The sequence below is a fragment of the Pogona vitticeps genome, chromosome 4 (assembly GCF_051106095.1).
Source record: "Pogona vitticeps strain Pit_001003342236 chromosome 4, PviZW2.1, whole genome shotgun sequence".
In the NCBI taxonomy this organism is placed as follows: Eukaryota; Metazoa; Chordata; class Lepidosauria; order Squamata; family Agamidae; genus Pogona; species Pogona vitticeps.
The window spans coordinates 160207025-160221227 of record NC_135786.1 but is presented as its reverse complement, the minus strand read 5'-3'; the positions used below and the strand labels follow the sequence as shown (position 1 = coordinate 160221227).

At 40.3% G+C, this 14203-nt stretch overlaps 1 protein-coding gene across 2 annotated transcripts in view; it reads right to left on the bottom strand.

Moving 5' to 3' along the window:
- Positions 1-14203, bottom strand: part of BMP6 (bone morphogenetic protein 6) — a 132151-nt gene that overhangs the window by 1813 nt on the left and 116135 nt on the right. The window contains exons 3-7 of one of the 2 annotated variants that reach the window (XM_078393426.1): positions 13201-13349; positions 11735-11932; positions 4573-4649; positions 2939-3049; positions 2597-2651 (exon numbers count right to left, since the gene is read on the bottom strand). In XM_078393426.1, coding sequence (XP_078249552.1) covers positions 2597-2651; positions 2939-3049; positions 4573-4649; positions 11735-11932; positions 13201-13349 — 590 coding nt within the window. The remainder of the gene's footprint in view (positions 1-2596; positions 2652-2938; positions 3050-4572; positions 4650-11734; positions 11933-13200; positions 13350-14203) is intronic. The other variant, XM_072998602.2, reaches the window with a different exon arrangement.

The window sequence follows — 14203 nt, the reverse complement described above, 5'->3', positions numbered from 1 at the left end:
CTGTTTAAAGAAAGAGACAACTTTATTAATGGCTTAATCTCAACTCATATCTATCTAGCACATATGTAGCTTAGAATTATCTAAAGAGTTGTTCTTTCTTCTCATGGATACTTTATCCACTGCAAATGATGATTTTCTATGTAGTATGCTCTTTGCCACCACCACCTCTTTTATCAAGGAACTACCACAAAGATTCTCACACTACCATGTTCTTGATCGTGATTCCACCACCCTCACCCATTGCAATTTAGAAATTAAACATCTGTTCATGGTATTTGAACTGAAGTGTTCTGGCATCAAGTGTAGTTGTTCCCTAACATGAACTGACCAAGAAAAAATTCAAGAAGTGTAAGTTTTACATTAGGTCTAGTAGGCATGCCTTTGGAACTGCAACAGAAGGTGCCTATCTCTGGACTAGATCGGATGGAAAGCTCTTTAATCTCTCTAGATTGAAAGCGAAGACCAATGTCCAGCTGAAATGGATGCAGGACTTCCTCTTCGCCAATGATGCAGCCATTGTTGCCCACTCTGCTGAAGACCTCCAACAACTCATGAATCGTTTTAGCAAGGCCTGCCAAGACTTTGGACTAACAATCAGCCTGAAGAAAACACAAGTAATGGGCCAGGGCGTGGACTCACCTCCCTCTATTACCATCTCCATGCAAGAATTGGAGATTGTTCATGACTTTGTGTACCTTGGCTCTCTGACACTGTCTGCCTAGATGTCGAGCTGGAAAAATGCATTGGCAAAGCAGCTACCATGTTCTCTAGACTCACAGAGTATGGTTTGATAAGAAGCTGATGGCATATACCAAGATCCAGGTCTATAGAGCCTGTTTCCTGAGCACACTTCTATACTGCATTGAGTCCTGGACCCTTTGTGCACGGCAGGAGAGGAAGCTGAACACGTTCCATATGCATTGTCTCCGATGCATTTTTGGTATCACCTGGCAGGACAAAGTTCCAAATAGAGTCATCCTAGAACGAGCTGGAATTTTTAGCATGTAGACATTACTGAAACAGCAATGTCTACGTTGGCTTGGGAATGTTGTGAGAATGGCTGATGGTCGGAATCCAAAATATCTCCTGTATGGTGAATTAGTATAGGGAAATCGCTCCAGAGGGAGACCACAGCTGCAATACAAGGACATCTGCTAGTAGGATCTGAAGGCCTTAGGAATGGACCTCAACAGATGGGAAACCCTGACATCTGAGCGTTCAGCCTGGAGGCAGGTGTTGCATCACGGCCTCTCCCAATTTGAAGAGACACTTGTCCAGCAGGCCGAGGCAAAAAGGCATCACGAAAGCAGCAAAATCAAGGAGCTGCACAGGGGACATATTGTATTTGTCTTCAGTGTGGAAGGGATTGTCACTCTCGAATTGGCCTTCTCAGCCACACTAGATGCTGTTCCAAGTCCTCCATGCAGAGCACGTTACCATAGTCTCCTGAGACTGAGATGCCTAGTCTAGCTCCAAACTGTTCTACCTTTCAAACAGACATCTAAATTGTGGTTGCTTGGAAGAAGGCAGGACCGGAAGGCCTCATGATACAGGATAGGCTTAACTCAGGCCTTATTTCCTGTTGGAAAAGCTGTCTCCAGTGGTCGCTGGAAATTCCAAAGCTCTATGAGAGCTGCAAAGAATTATAAGACTAGGCATTTTCTGAGTTATCCTTTGCATGAGTAGAGATATTACTGGTTCCATAACCTTTTACATCTCCCATGGAGCTTTATCACTTACAGCCATTTCTTTCTTCTTCAGAGGCAAATTATGGTGGATCTAGAGACCCACATATGACTAAGGGAACTCCTCTGTGGACTTGACTTTTTTAAACACAGCTCCTAGAATTCTGGCTGGGGGACCTCATGGTGAATTCCAGGGGCTTCAGTGCAAAAGATCTGGAAGTTTTTGCCTAGCAGAAAGTTCTGTTCAAAGTAATGGTGCAATTTGCAACTCATGCAACTGCATGCCAGAGACCAGAAGAGAATGTGGAGTGCTCCAACCATGGAGCCAATGCATTTGATCAAAACAAACAGGATACCGGCCAGTGCCTCTAGGGCAGTGGTCCCCAACCTTGGGCCTCCAGATGTTCTTGGACTTCAACTCCCAGAAATCCTGGCCAGCAGAGGTGGTGGTAAAGGTTTCTGGGAGTTGTAGTCCAAGAACATCTGGAGGCCCAAGGTTGAGGACCACTGCTCTAGGGCACTGTAGACTAAACTAGTGATCCTTTCCTTTTAAGAAGCAACAAATGTGCACATATAGCAAGTGCAGTAGGACTAGCTGTTCTTTAAAAAATTCAAAGGAGGTGTCCAATGTTTTAGATCTTTTAAGTCTCTGAAGCAGAGTGGCAACTATTACAGTTTTCTGCAATACATATGTGTAAAGCTACTGAGGTAATAGCACCAGAAAATGTGATGCTCTTGCAGGCCAGAGAGAGAGAGAGAGAGAGAGAGAGAGAGAGAGAATGCAATTCCTACTCCTTGTTTTCCAGGATAAAACAAGCAAGGTTTGGCATCCCTGTGGTGATTACACCTTTGGTTCCCACGCCCTGTTTAATACGTTGATTTTTTAAAATGTGTAATTCCATGTTACCCACCCTGCAAGTGAAACTCTCCTTGGCCATCCTCGGCTGCAGAAGACCAACAGGAAAGCTGGAAAAATTATTATTTGTCTTGTGTCATATTGTGCAAGAGATAAAAAGCTAACTGCTTAATCCTCCCAAACCAACAGTTATTATACAGTAATTTCAGTGGACAAAAGGCAAAGTGAGCTGCTGGTTAACAGTTATGGGGTTGTCGTCATCACTATTTTCAAATTACAATAATAGCAATGACAAATATGATGATAATGTCTATTTATTATACAACTTTTTCTAAAAGAGAACTCAATGCAACTTAGAGACAAAATGAGCAGAAAATTTACAAAACAAATTACTCACCAGAGTTTGCACAATGGCATGATTGGTGGCGTTCATGTGAGCATTGAGTGGAAAAGAGCATTCTCCATCACAGTAGTTTGCTGCATAACCCTTCGGTGCAATTATCCAGTCCTTAATAAGAATGTTACATGTATCATATATGTGTCTGTCACCATATATAATAATTTAGGTTGTTTTTTTTCACAACTGAAAGTGTGCTGAATGTTGCAGAAGCCACTTATCACACTACAGAATATACCACAATTAGGGAAACCTTTTCATTTCATTACACCTAGAAGGATTATATGCCAGCTTTACTGTTCTGTTGGCACTTAAACAGTCCTGAACTTTCCATGCTTTTCCTGGGCATGTTTTTGTTTGTGCAGTTCCCATCTGCCAGTCCCTTTTTTTGCCATGTGCAAGGAAGTGTGGATGCCCAGCAATATCATTCATATTGGACCATTCTCCTGAAAGCAGCTTAAAATGTATGGTTATGGTAGATCACATACTGAACCACTGTTGAATTGGGTTCTCCACTTCCTTAGATCATGATGGGAAAAAGTTATGATTTGACCCATTTTTCAAATACATTTCACAATAGCATTTGGAGTTCTGATCTATATGTATTAACAGAACATTCAGCTTATGCACAAAGCTATGGAAACTTCCCTGGAGGTTTTTCCGAATATAATGAGCTGGAATCAATTCACATGCAAATCTATTCACTGTCAGTATATGAAAAATGGAAACAATCTCTCGCAAAAACCATATAGGGCTTTAAATACAACTGAAGTGCAAAGTGTTTTAATACTGAATTATCCAACACACATCTCATGGAACATTTGTTGTTGTTTAGTCATTAAGTCATGTCCAACTCTTTGTGACCCCATGGACCAGAGCACACCAGGCCCTTCTGTCTTCATGGAACATTACATAATGAATATTGGAAGATACGTTGGTATAGCAGAGCAAAGAGGTTAAAAGGATCAGATCTCTCTTTTTTCCATTGGTCATCATGAGAAATCTAACCGGGATTAGTAAAAGAAAAGAATAATGGTTCTTATTCTTTAATTTACTAGTTAAACCAGCAAAATATGCCTGAGTATGAAAAACAAAGTAATTAAAAAGAGTGGAAGCCATCTATGGTGAGAACTATACAAAGTTTAAAAGTTATCATCGGAAGCCAAATTCAATGAGCCTTGAAAGTGAATTGGCCAACACATAACAAAATCATGAAAAAAGGAAGATGTCAGATGAAATTGGTAAATATTGGGGATACTCTAGCAAAGAAACATAAATTAAACACATCTAGCTCTTGATTTATCCAAAATGGACTGTGACAAGCATCCTAAAGACTACCCTAATTTTAGTCAAGTTAGCTACAATAAGTGGTTTGTCTTAGATTTCAATTAATCTGTTTTATGTTTTAATTGTTTTTGCTTTGTTTGAGTGCATAATTAGCTGTTCTGAGTCCCATATTTGGGAGAAAAAGGCAGAGGCCAATTAAAAACATTAGTGCCAGCAGGACCCCAATGTATGGCAATAAGAAGGCTGACATCCATTTAGAACTCAGTGTTCTAAGAAAGAAAATCTTATGGCAGTATTTTGAATACTGTTTGAGAAGCCTATATATGAGGGGTAGATATACCACATACCTGCCATCCCAAGTCTTGGAAGCTGACATAAAGTTCATGCTTTCTGCATGCTGTTTTTAGGTCACTGCTGTTGTAATCTGTTAGGAAGGATTTAAATGGGAAATATAATGTTGGAAATGATACCTTCAGAATTATATTGCTATCATGCAGCAGAAGACATTTTGTGGATTTAAAGAATTATGGTGAACTTGCAAGAACACAGTCTTTCCCAAATTTCTGTTTGAAATTAATAGAAAGTTCTCCTCATGAGGTTTTAACCAGCTCCATATTGAGCACAACTAGTCTTCCTTGCCTCCTTATTGTTGTTCTGTTGACTAGGACAAAGTCCCTTTTATTGCCTGTATTCTGTGAACTGACAGATACGAATGCCCTCCATTTCTCTTCCAAATCCCAGTTAACTGCATGAAGAGAAGTGGGCATGGCAATATGGGACTTGGGTTTGAGACAGTGTTTTAGACACAGCAAGTTGGATGAGATGATATTGCTAAATTTCATGGACTGAAGGAATCTTATTTTGAGGCAGAAGGAAAATTAAAACTTTGAAGTTAGCAAGAGTTTTAATGAGAGAGCAATTGCCAAACATCCCCATCAAAGATGGGCAGGCTTAAATTGGTATGTTATGTGCTGCCAAGTAAATCAACTTACAGCAACCCTAGCAGGCCTTTCAAAGTAAGAGAGATATTGAAGGGGTGATTTTACCAGTTCCACATCCAGGACTGGGAGGGGAAAATTCAAACCAGGGGTTTCTGAATCCTAGTCTGTCACTCTGTCCACTACACCAGTGGTCCTCAACCTTGCGCCTCCAGATGTTCTTGGACTTCAACACCCATACATCCTAGCCAGCAAAGGTGGGTGTGAAGGCTTCTGGGAGTTGTAGTCCAAGAACATCTGGAGGCCCAAGGTTGGGGACCACTGCACTACACCACACTGGGTATAGAAGTATATTATTTCAAGTGAAGCAGATATAAACAATGGTAATTTGTTTCTCCTACTTCAACCCCAACTCAAGATGTGCAACCAATGTGAATTCCTCTCCAAACTAAAACATGAGGTCTCTTCTGTGGCAGAAACTGGAAGCATGTTAGAATATTATAGAATGGAATTAGAATAATAGAATGAAATTAACCCCTTCTCTCTTCCTTGGAGATGTTCTAAGACTTCTTTCCAATGAAAACATGGCAAAGTGTTTAGTAACACTTCTCCAATACAGAGACACAACAGTACTCAGAAGTGTTTTACCACCCCCTCCTCCTGGTAGCAATTTGGGACTGTGCAGCTGTAATTTGGGACTGCCTGCAGCTTGCCCAAAGCCAGATAGGTGAGAGGGCAAATTAATCCCATTGGTGTTCTTGACTGGTTTCAGGAGGCACAGAGGAGATTCCAACCCTTGGCTGCTGGCTGTGCAGTCAGGCACTCTAACCCACTGAGCTACTGCCAGGCTTAAATATCCTCAAACAGACCACTGACAAAAGATGAAAAATAAATATAACTTCAAATAGGCATGCCTACTGTCTCTACCAGACATGGGAGATTCATCTTCATCTCAATCTCACTGGCACAGGTGGCAGGCCCAATTAACACCCACCCCAGAACCTGCTGGTCCACTTATCACATGCTATGCAGCATGCGTGGCTGGTGTAATCAAGAGCACACCAATCGCAGCAGTAGCCTGCCAGGTGCTGCCCCTCCTCCTGGCTCAGCTGACTCCTCAGTGGTTGAGCAGGGAGACGAATCATCTCACCCCCTCACCGGAGTGGTCTGCCAAACAGAGACTCAGAGCAGCACTGAAAGTATCAAAAGTTCAGATTGCCCCAGACTTGGAGCTGATTTCCCATTTGAAGACTGGTGCCAGGAACCTGTTCTCAGAAATCCTGAGAGAATGTTTACTGAAAGCACTCAGGGCTGGGACCTAACACAACTCCTTTGTGCAAAAATACTTTGAATATGCCTTACAAAATTGTATGCTAATTCCCTGGAGATGCAAGGCAAAATGTTCCCCTTTCTAAAGGACTGATGCACTATTACTTTATTTAAAGCAATTCCGTTTTATTATTATTATTATTATTATTATTATTATTATTATTATTATTATTATTATTATTATTATTATTATTATTATTATTATTATTATTATTATTATTATTATGGATCTAACTTCGGAACACTCTTGCTAGTAAGCCTGTTCCATGTATGCTCAGTTTATAACAGTCACAGTTTTGTTTTGTTTTTTCTTTCATTTTAGAAGGTGTTTTTTTAAGAATCAGTATTTTAGCCCCTACTGCCTGAATTCTTTCCAAATTAAAATAATAAAAAAAGAACCTAGGGCCAAACATTCTCTTTCAACATAAGCAAGATTGGTCTTTTTAGTTCATTCTATCTGTTTTAAATCTGGGGACAGTTAGGGGTACTTATTTTTTCATGGGGATGGTAAAAAAAGTTTTACTTTTTTAAAAAACGTAACTTGAAAACCAATTGTCCAAACTTCCCCAAAGTTTGCACAGAGCAAAAGTTGGCGGTATGCTAGATCTGTGTCAAATCTGGCATTGATCCAGTTTCAAAGTTAATTTTTTTTGGTTTGGGCTGCTCCCCTTTTTTAGAATAGCCTTGTATAATGTTGATTTGCTGCGCTTGCACAATAATATACCGTATTTTTCGCTCCATAAGACGCACCTTTCCATAAGACACACCAATTTTTTAGGAGAAGAAAACAGGAAAATATAATCTGTTTTCTTCGCTCCATAAGACGCTCAGACTTTCCACCCCTCGTTTTGTGGGGAAAAAGTGCGTCTTATCGTCCGAAAAATACGGTAATTTATTCCTATTTTCTCTCTCTCTTGTACCATTTTTGCTCACTAGATAACTTTATACAAAGAAATGGCCCAGTGTCCAGGTACTGTGCCTGCTGAAGAGATAAGTTCCATTTATAATCTATTATCTTACTTGAGCAGCAACTGAATACGTAACCTTTGCAGGAGCAGAGCTCAGTGACAGATCACATGCTTCACATGCAGGAGAACCCAGGTTGAATCCTTGCCATTTGGAGGCTTGAAAAACGGTGCGCCAGGAAGAGGGCAAAGATTTCTATCCAAGATGCACTGCTAATCACAGTGGTGTGTACCAGTTTAAAAGGACATTACTGATTCGTGCAAGCTAGTTTTTGTGTTCCTGTAACATCACAGTAAGTCCCTTACTTGATTTAGTTTAAAGTTCACAGGCCATTTTGCCTAATGTAACTTCTTGAAAGAACACAAAGTCCCTTCATTCAGATAGTTTCAGTATTCACTAAAGCCTCCATAACTTGTATAAAATTGTCATTTGAAATAAGTTCAGGCTGGATTTACGAATGACCTCTCTTTTTAGTCCTTGAACCCTCAAAACTGCTGGTTATGTTGTTTATCCCTTTTCTGCTAACACTTTAGAAAAATAATGATCTGCTGGCATCCAGAAAAACAACAATGTAAAAAAGGCAATTCCTGCACTCTCTATCTGAGTTAGTCATGCCTATCTTCACAATAGTAATGTTTGTTTATAGTTAACTGGAAGGAATCTACAGTGGTGCCCTGCATAGCGACGATAATCCGTGCAGTGAAAATCGTTGCTATACGGATTCGTCACTATGCGAAAAAAACCCATAGGAATGCATTAAAACCCATTTAATGCATTCCTATGGGCAAAAAACTCACCTTAATGCGAAAATCCTCCACACGGCCACCATTTTCGCTGCCCGGTAAGCGAGGAATCCAGACAAAAACACAGCGGGCGGCCATTTTATTTACCTGGCGGCCATTTTGGAACCACCGATCAGCTGTTCTAAAAACATTGCTATGTGAAAAACGGTAAGCGAAACAGCTTACCGATCATCGCAAAGCGATATTTTACCATTTAAAACATCGCAATGCAATCGCAAAAACGATCTCAAAAAATTGTCGCTATGCAGATTCGTCATTAACCGAAGCGCTTGTTAAGCGAGGCACCACTGTATTTTGCCTTCGACATTCCCAACACAAGATGTCAGCCAAGTTACAGTTCTGTAATATAACTTAGGCTGGTACTCAGATTAAGTGAGCATCTTCTGTTGTACCATTGCTATGGGAGACTGGTAGGTTTCCACACTGGGGACGTGTACTGGCATAATTACAGCATAAGCAAAGTCACTTAGTACTCAAATAAAAGATTACTCAGGTGTACTAGATTTAGCTTCATGTGCATAAAGTTATGTCAGGACTATTACTTAAAAATAGCTGCTAAAGCAAAAGGACTATTTAATCATCTTAAAGGGAAAGTCATTTAAATAAACATATAGAACTAATGAGAGTAATTTTTTTCATCTTGGGGAAATTAAAATATTGCCCTGGCCCTGTTCCAAATTATAAATTGAGCAGCATAACAGTAACACTAACCACTGATTAAACAGGAAGTTTTGTGGGTTTGTTTTTTAATGTCTGTTTTTAAATCCCTGTCACACCTTCATTCGGCCCCTTTTAAAATTGTGACCTGGGCCTTCATTGCTCCATTCACCAGCAAAAATAAACTCTTGCCTGATTATCAAATAAGAAACAAAACAGAAGCAAAAGCAACAGCAACAAAAATAACAACATTGTGGTACCTTAAAGACTAACTGCTATACAGCGGTGCCTCAACTTACGAATGTCCCGACATATGACCACTTCAAGTTACGACCAGCTCCAGCCACAACATTTTGCTTTTACTTGCGACCGGAGCTTCGAGTTACAACCAGCAAAAGGCAGGGGAAAAAGGCAGGGAATTCAAATTGCTAAGTGTTGGTGGTGAAGAAGCTGCTTCTTTGTAGCTCTTTCACCCCAGCAGTTAGAGAGAGTGCAATCAGAGGAGGATTCTGACTGCCTGGTAAGGTAAGGTGCTGCTTTCTGCTTTTTAGAAACTGTTCTGGGTGGGTTTTGCAGCGTGGTTTTGGCCTGGGTGGTGGGATTATGTTTCTATGCTGTGATGGGTCTTGTTTGTTTTTTAGGGTTTTTCCCCCCATTTCTGATGGGTCTTGCAGGGTTTCTTTGCTTTTTGTTTTGCTTTTTTGGCATTTCCAATGGGTCTTGCATGGTTTGTTTGCTTTTATTTTTTTTATTTCCTTCGGCCGGAACAGATTAATCACATTTCCGAAGGGTCTTGCACAGTTTGTTTGCTTTTCTCCCCCCCCCTTGGCCGGATTAATTGTGTTTCTGATGGGTCTTGCAGTGTTTGTTTGTGGGGGGTTTTTTGGTGATTTTTTTCCTTCGGCCGGAATATACTAATTGCATTTCAATGCACTCCTATGGGAAATGGTGCTTCAACTTACGACCGTTTTGAGTTACAACCGGAGTTCCGGAACCAATTAAGTTTGTAAGGTATATTGATTAGTGGGGTTTTGATACAGTATGGTGCTAAGATACCCATGTTGTAGCTTCACAGTGGTGTCTAGAAATGCACCTGCTGTGTAGATTGGTCTAGGCTGAAGTTGATGTTTGGATGAAAGTTATTGAAATCCCGGAGGAATTTCTCTAGGGCATTTTTTCCCTGGGTCCAATTTTTTTTTTAAAAAAAGTTATCAATGTACCTCAAATAGAGGAGTGCTTTGGGGGGGAACAACAGTTAAGAAAGCATTGTTCTAGGTCAGCTATAAATATTATTGTACATTGTGGGTGACCTGGCTGTATCCCTTAAGACTGGGGATACGATTCACTCAAGGAGCCCTTAAAATGACTATACACAACACCACAAAATGGTCAGGAAGCAGTTGTCTCATAAAACACTTGCATGACGGAGGTAATTACATCTGTAGGGGGTGCATCCCAGGTGGATGCCCCTTTTAATTCTGTTGAGCTGGCCTTGCTTGCCTGGGTTAGTAAAGAGCTAGTTTTCACTGTTTTCTTATTGAATGGGTAACTTCGTTAATTATTATTTAGCACATAGTTACTATAGCTCACTAGAAGAGGACAGTCTAATGACATGACCCTACTTGCTCACAAACCACAGCAGATACTCACACAATTTAGCAAGCACATGTGTCAAAGGGAAAATATCAGGTAGTCAAAGAGCCAATGGAAAATAAAGGAGCTCTTTTTATTTTATATTTTCATATTTCATAGCATATAGATTCAGAGTGAGTTTAGTCTACTGGATAAAAGTATTAGACTAGGACTCAGGAGCCTTTAGTACAAATCCACAATTGGCCATGGAAGCTTGGGGTAGTGGTGGTAAAAGCTCACAGTGGTAAAAGGACTCAAATAATCTCACATAATTCAGAAACCCCACTATGGCTGCTATAAAGTGAAATTGACTTGACAGCATATAGCATCAGATTCATATAGTAGATGACAATGTTATTTCTTATTCCACTCGGAAGTACCTATTATTATGCATGGCTACTTTTCACAACACAAAAAGATTCAATATTTGTTCTTAAAAGTGTTAATTGCTCATAATTCCTAAGGTGCAAATACTATGCACGCTTTCAAGAGGGTAAGACTTCTTAAAAACATTTTCTCTACAAGTGTATTAAAATTTCCATCACCTTTTAAGGCATGGAAATGATTGCCTGGGACAAGAGAGAAGAGATGCGTGTTTCTGAACAGCAGCACAGAAGCACCATGCTGCCAAAGGTTGAATTACTACTGATGATGCCGACTAGGGGATTCTAATCAAAACAGTAACTTTATCAAGCTCTTCATAAGACAATCTGTATGTCCTACAAATATGTCACCCTACACATCTTTTAAAGGTGCAAGGGCCCTGCTGTGCTCCTTTGCCTTGAATCAGTCGGTGCAATGTGTCAGATTCCCTGCACAAGCCAGCAGTTTGAATGCCACATGGGCAGACATGGGAAATATTTGGTTCTTGGACTATAACTCATATACTCCCGTAGCCAGCAAGTGGGCATGTGATTTCTGGGAGCTGCAGTAAAAAATAAATAAATACATAAACATTTCCCATCTTTGCATATGGGGCACAAGAAGTTCTGCTGAAGACCAACAAAGTTTGGGGGACTATTATTTTACTTTACACTGGTGAATTAAAAAAAGGGGGGAAGAAATGCAATTCCCCAGGGTAAACTGAGATGTGAACAGAAAGCAACTGACATGTAAAGTGTGATAGTTAACAAACCAACAAAAATGACTTATTCACGTGCAGCAGCAGGCATTTAAGAGGTTACCTGTGATACTGTTTGCCCTGGAAACATCCTGAGGCTGGGTGGAGCGGTTTCGACTCTGGTCCCTGCGCCTGCTGGAGGCTGATCTAGCCGTTCGAACGTGAACCTCACTCACTTTGAAAAAAGCCACCATGAAAGGCTGTTTGTCATGAGGGCCATCTCGACCTATTAGTCCTGCTTCTCTAGGGTTTATACTGAGACCTATAAATTAAACCGAAAAAAGTGGCATGTCATATAAAGACGTCAGTGTTTCTGAATAGCTCTTTTGAGCAACACAGCTGCTTTCCTACAAGTAAGATTCTGCTCCCTCTGTTTCATTCCTCCCCCCCCCCTCCTCTATAGTTCTATAGAATATTCTAATTCAGTGAAAGCTCAAAAGCTTTGCTTTATTAAAGTTTCAAGTGCCATGTATCCACGTGCTCCTAAGAAGTTGACTGGTAGGCAAATTAGTAGGAAGAGAATGGGTAATAAGACGGGAAAAGTCCGGTCATCAGCACATGCTCCTATAAGGAACACACAATTTAGTGAGCCATATAAATATTGCAGATTGATTAAAGAGGCATCATTTCTTTTATTTCACACACTTCCCCTCATCTTAAATAGTTTATCCTGCAATGTTCACTACCTCACATAATTTACTCTAGATTCTTCTAGCAATGAGGGTGGGCAACATGTGTACTTTTCAAACACTGGGACTTAGAAAAATCACTGATGAAGTAGATTATATTGGAGTAGATAAATCAGTGATCTAATTTTGTGTAAGGCCACTTCATGTGTTTTGTCCCTATCAGGCAAAACTACCACCCATTTTAGTTGATGGATAGGGCTGTTACTTTGGCAGATGTTCTGATAAGCTCTGTATCTCCAGTGCCCCCACCCAAAGAGCTGGAATCTGCTATAAAATAGGAAAAATATGCTATGAAAACTCCTGACCCAGCACAAGTTCATTTAACACAGCTGCATCAGGAATAGAGGCTGAAGCACTGATGCAACGTTGATCGTTGCAGCACTGGATCAGCCTTGGCAGCCCAAGGAGATAGATGACAGAGCCATATGCCTCCTGACAGTCCAGAAATACACAAAAACTGAGACTGCAACATAAATTGGGAAGGAGCTAACATCTTTCTGAAAAGAGAATTTCACAGCTCCATACACAGAGATATTTCATTAAAACACACACACACACACACACACACACACACTTGCAGTGAGAACCTTGACAAATACACATAATTCCAAAATCATGCATTGCCAACATTCTACCGCCCAAAATGCAGGATAATCTGCAAAGAGGCAGCAGCTTTCAATCTGTTGTGCGCCTGGATCTAGAGCTCAACTATCACATCACAGCTGTGTGTTTGGCTACATTAGCCAGATCATCACACCACAGCTGAATGCTGTAAACAGAGCTTCCAATTAATGACTAGGTCATTGGCCAGATGTTTAAAGTATGTTGGCCTGTTACCTACCGTCCCTGGTCACAACGCTCATCTGGAGTCCTAAATTATTCTGGGGGTTTATCACCCACATGTTACTGGTGGCAGTGATGTCAAACTCCAGCCAGCCTTCTTCTGAGGCCCATACAGCTCTAGTATCCAGCATAAACAGCTCTGAATCTCTACAAGAGAAAAACAGATTTTTTTTAAAAAAAAGCAACTGCACTATTATTGTGGTCCAAATTTCCTGTTTGCTTTCATAATACTATTAGGAGACAATGTTAAAAATACCTATTACCTGTCACTGCAATTTCATCATAGCCTTATAACATGGGTGGAAACTTCTCTATGCGTATATGATATAAAATCTTATTTATATTTGCATAAACACATTTGGCCCAAGCCATGTGTGTTGTAAGCCACCTAGAGTGGTCAAAATGACCAGATAGGCGGGGGTATAAATGGAATGAATAAATAAATAAATAGATAAAATAGATAAAATAGATAAAATAGATGGATGGATGGATGGATGGATGGATGGATGGATGGATGGATGGATGGATGGATGGATGGATGGATGGATGGATGGATGGATGGATGGATGGATAGATAGATAGATAGATAGATAGATAGATAGACAGACAGACAGACAGACAGACAGACAGACAGACAGACAGACAGACAGACAGATAAAATAATGTGAGCACAAGCTGAACTTCAACTGTTTAACTGTGCAAGATTGAGCTTTGAATAGACAGAGAGTGCTGTAGTAAATTCCAAAGTGCAGTGTTCATCATGATAGCCCCATAGTCACACAAAGTCTGAAAATGCAGTAGTTCTGTCTATCTTTATCAGGAAATCAGTTGTCACAGCTTTTGCCTCCACTATGAGAGCATCTTTTGTGAAGCTAATGGGTATTCATTGCTAATTCAATCAAGACCAAGCTATCTCAAAACAGGTTTCATTATATTTAGGTTTAGTTTGTTTGCAAGATCAACCTAAGCTGATAATTCAGTGGCCATGACTGTTCAGATTT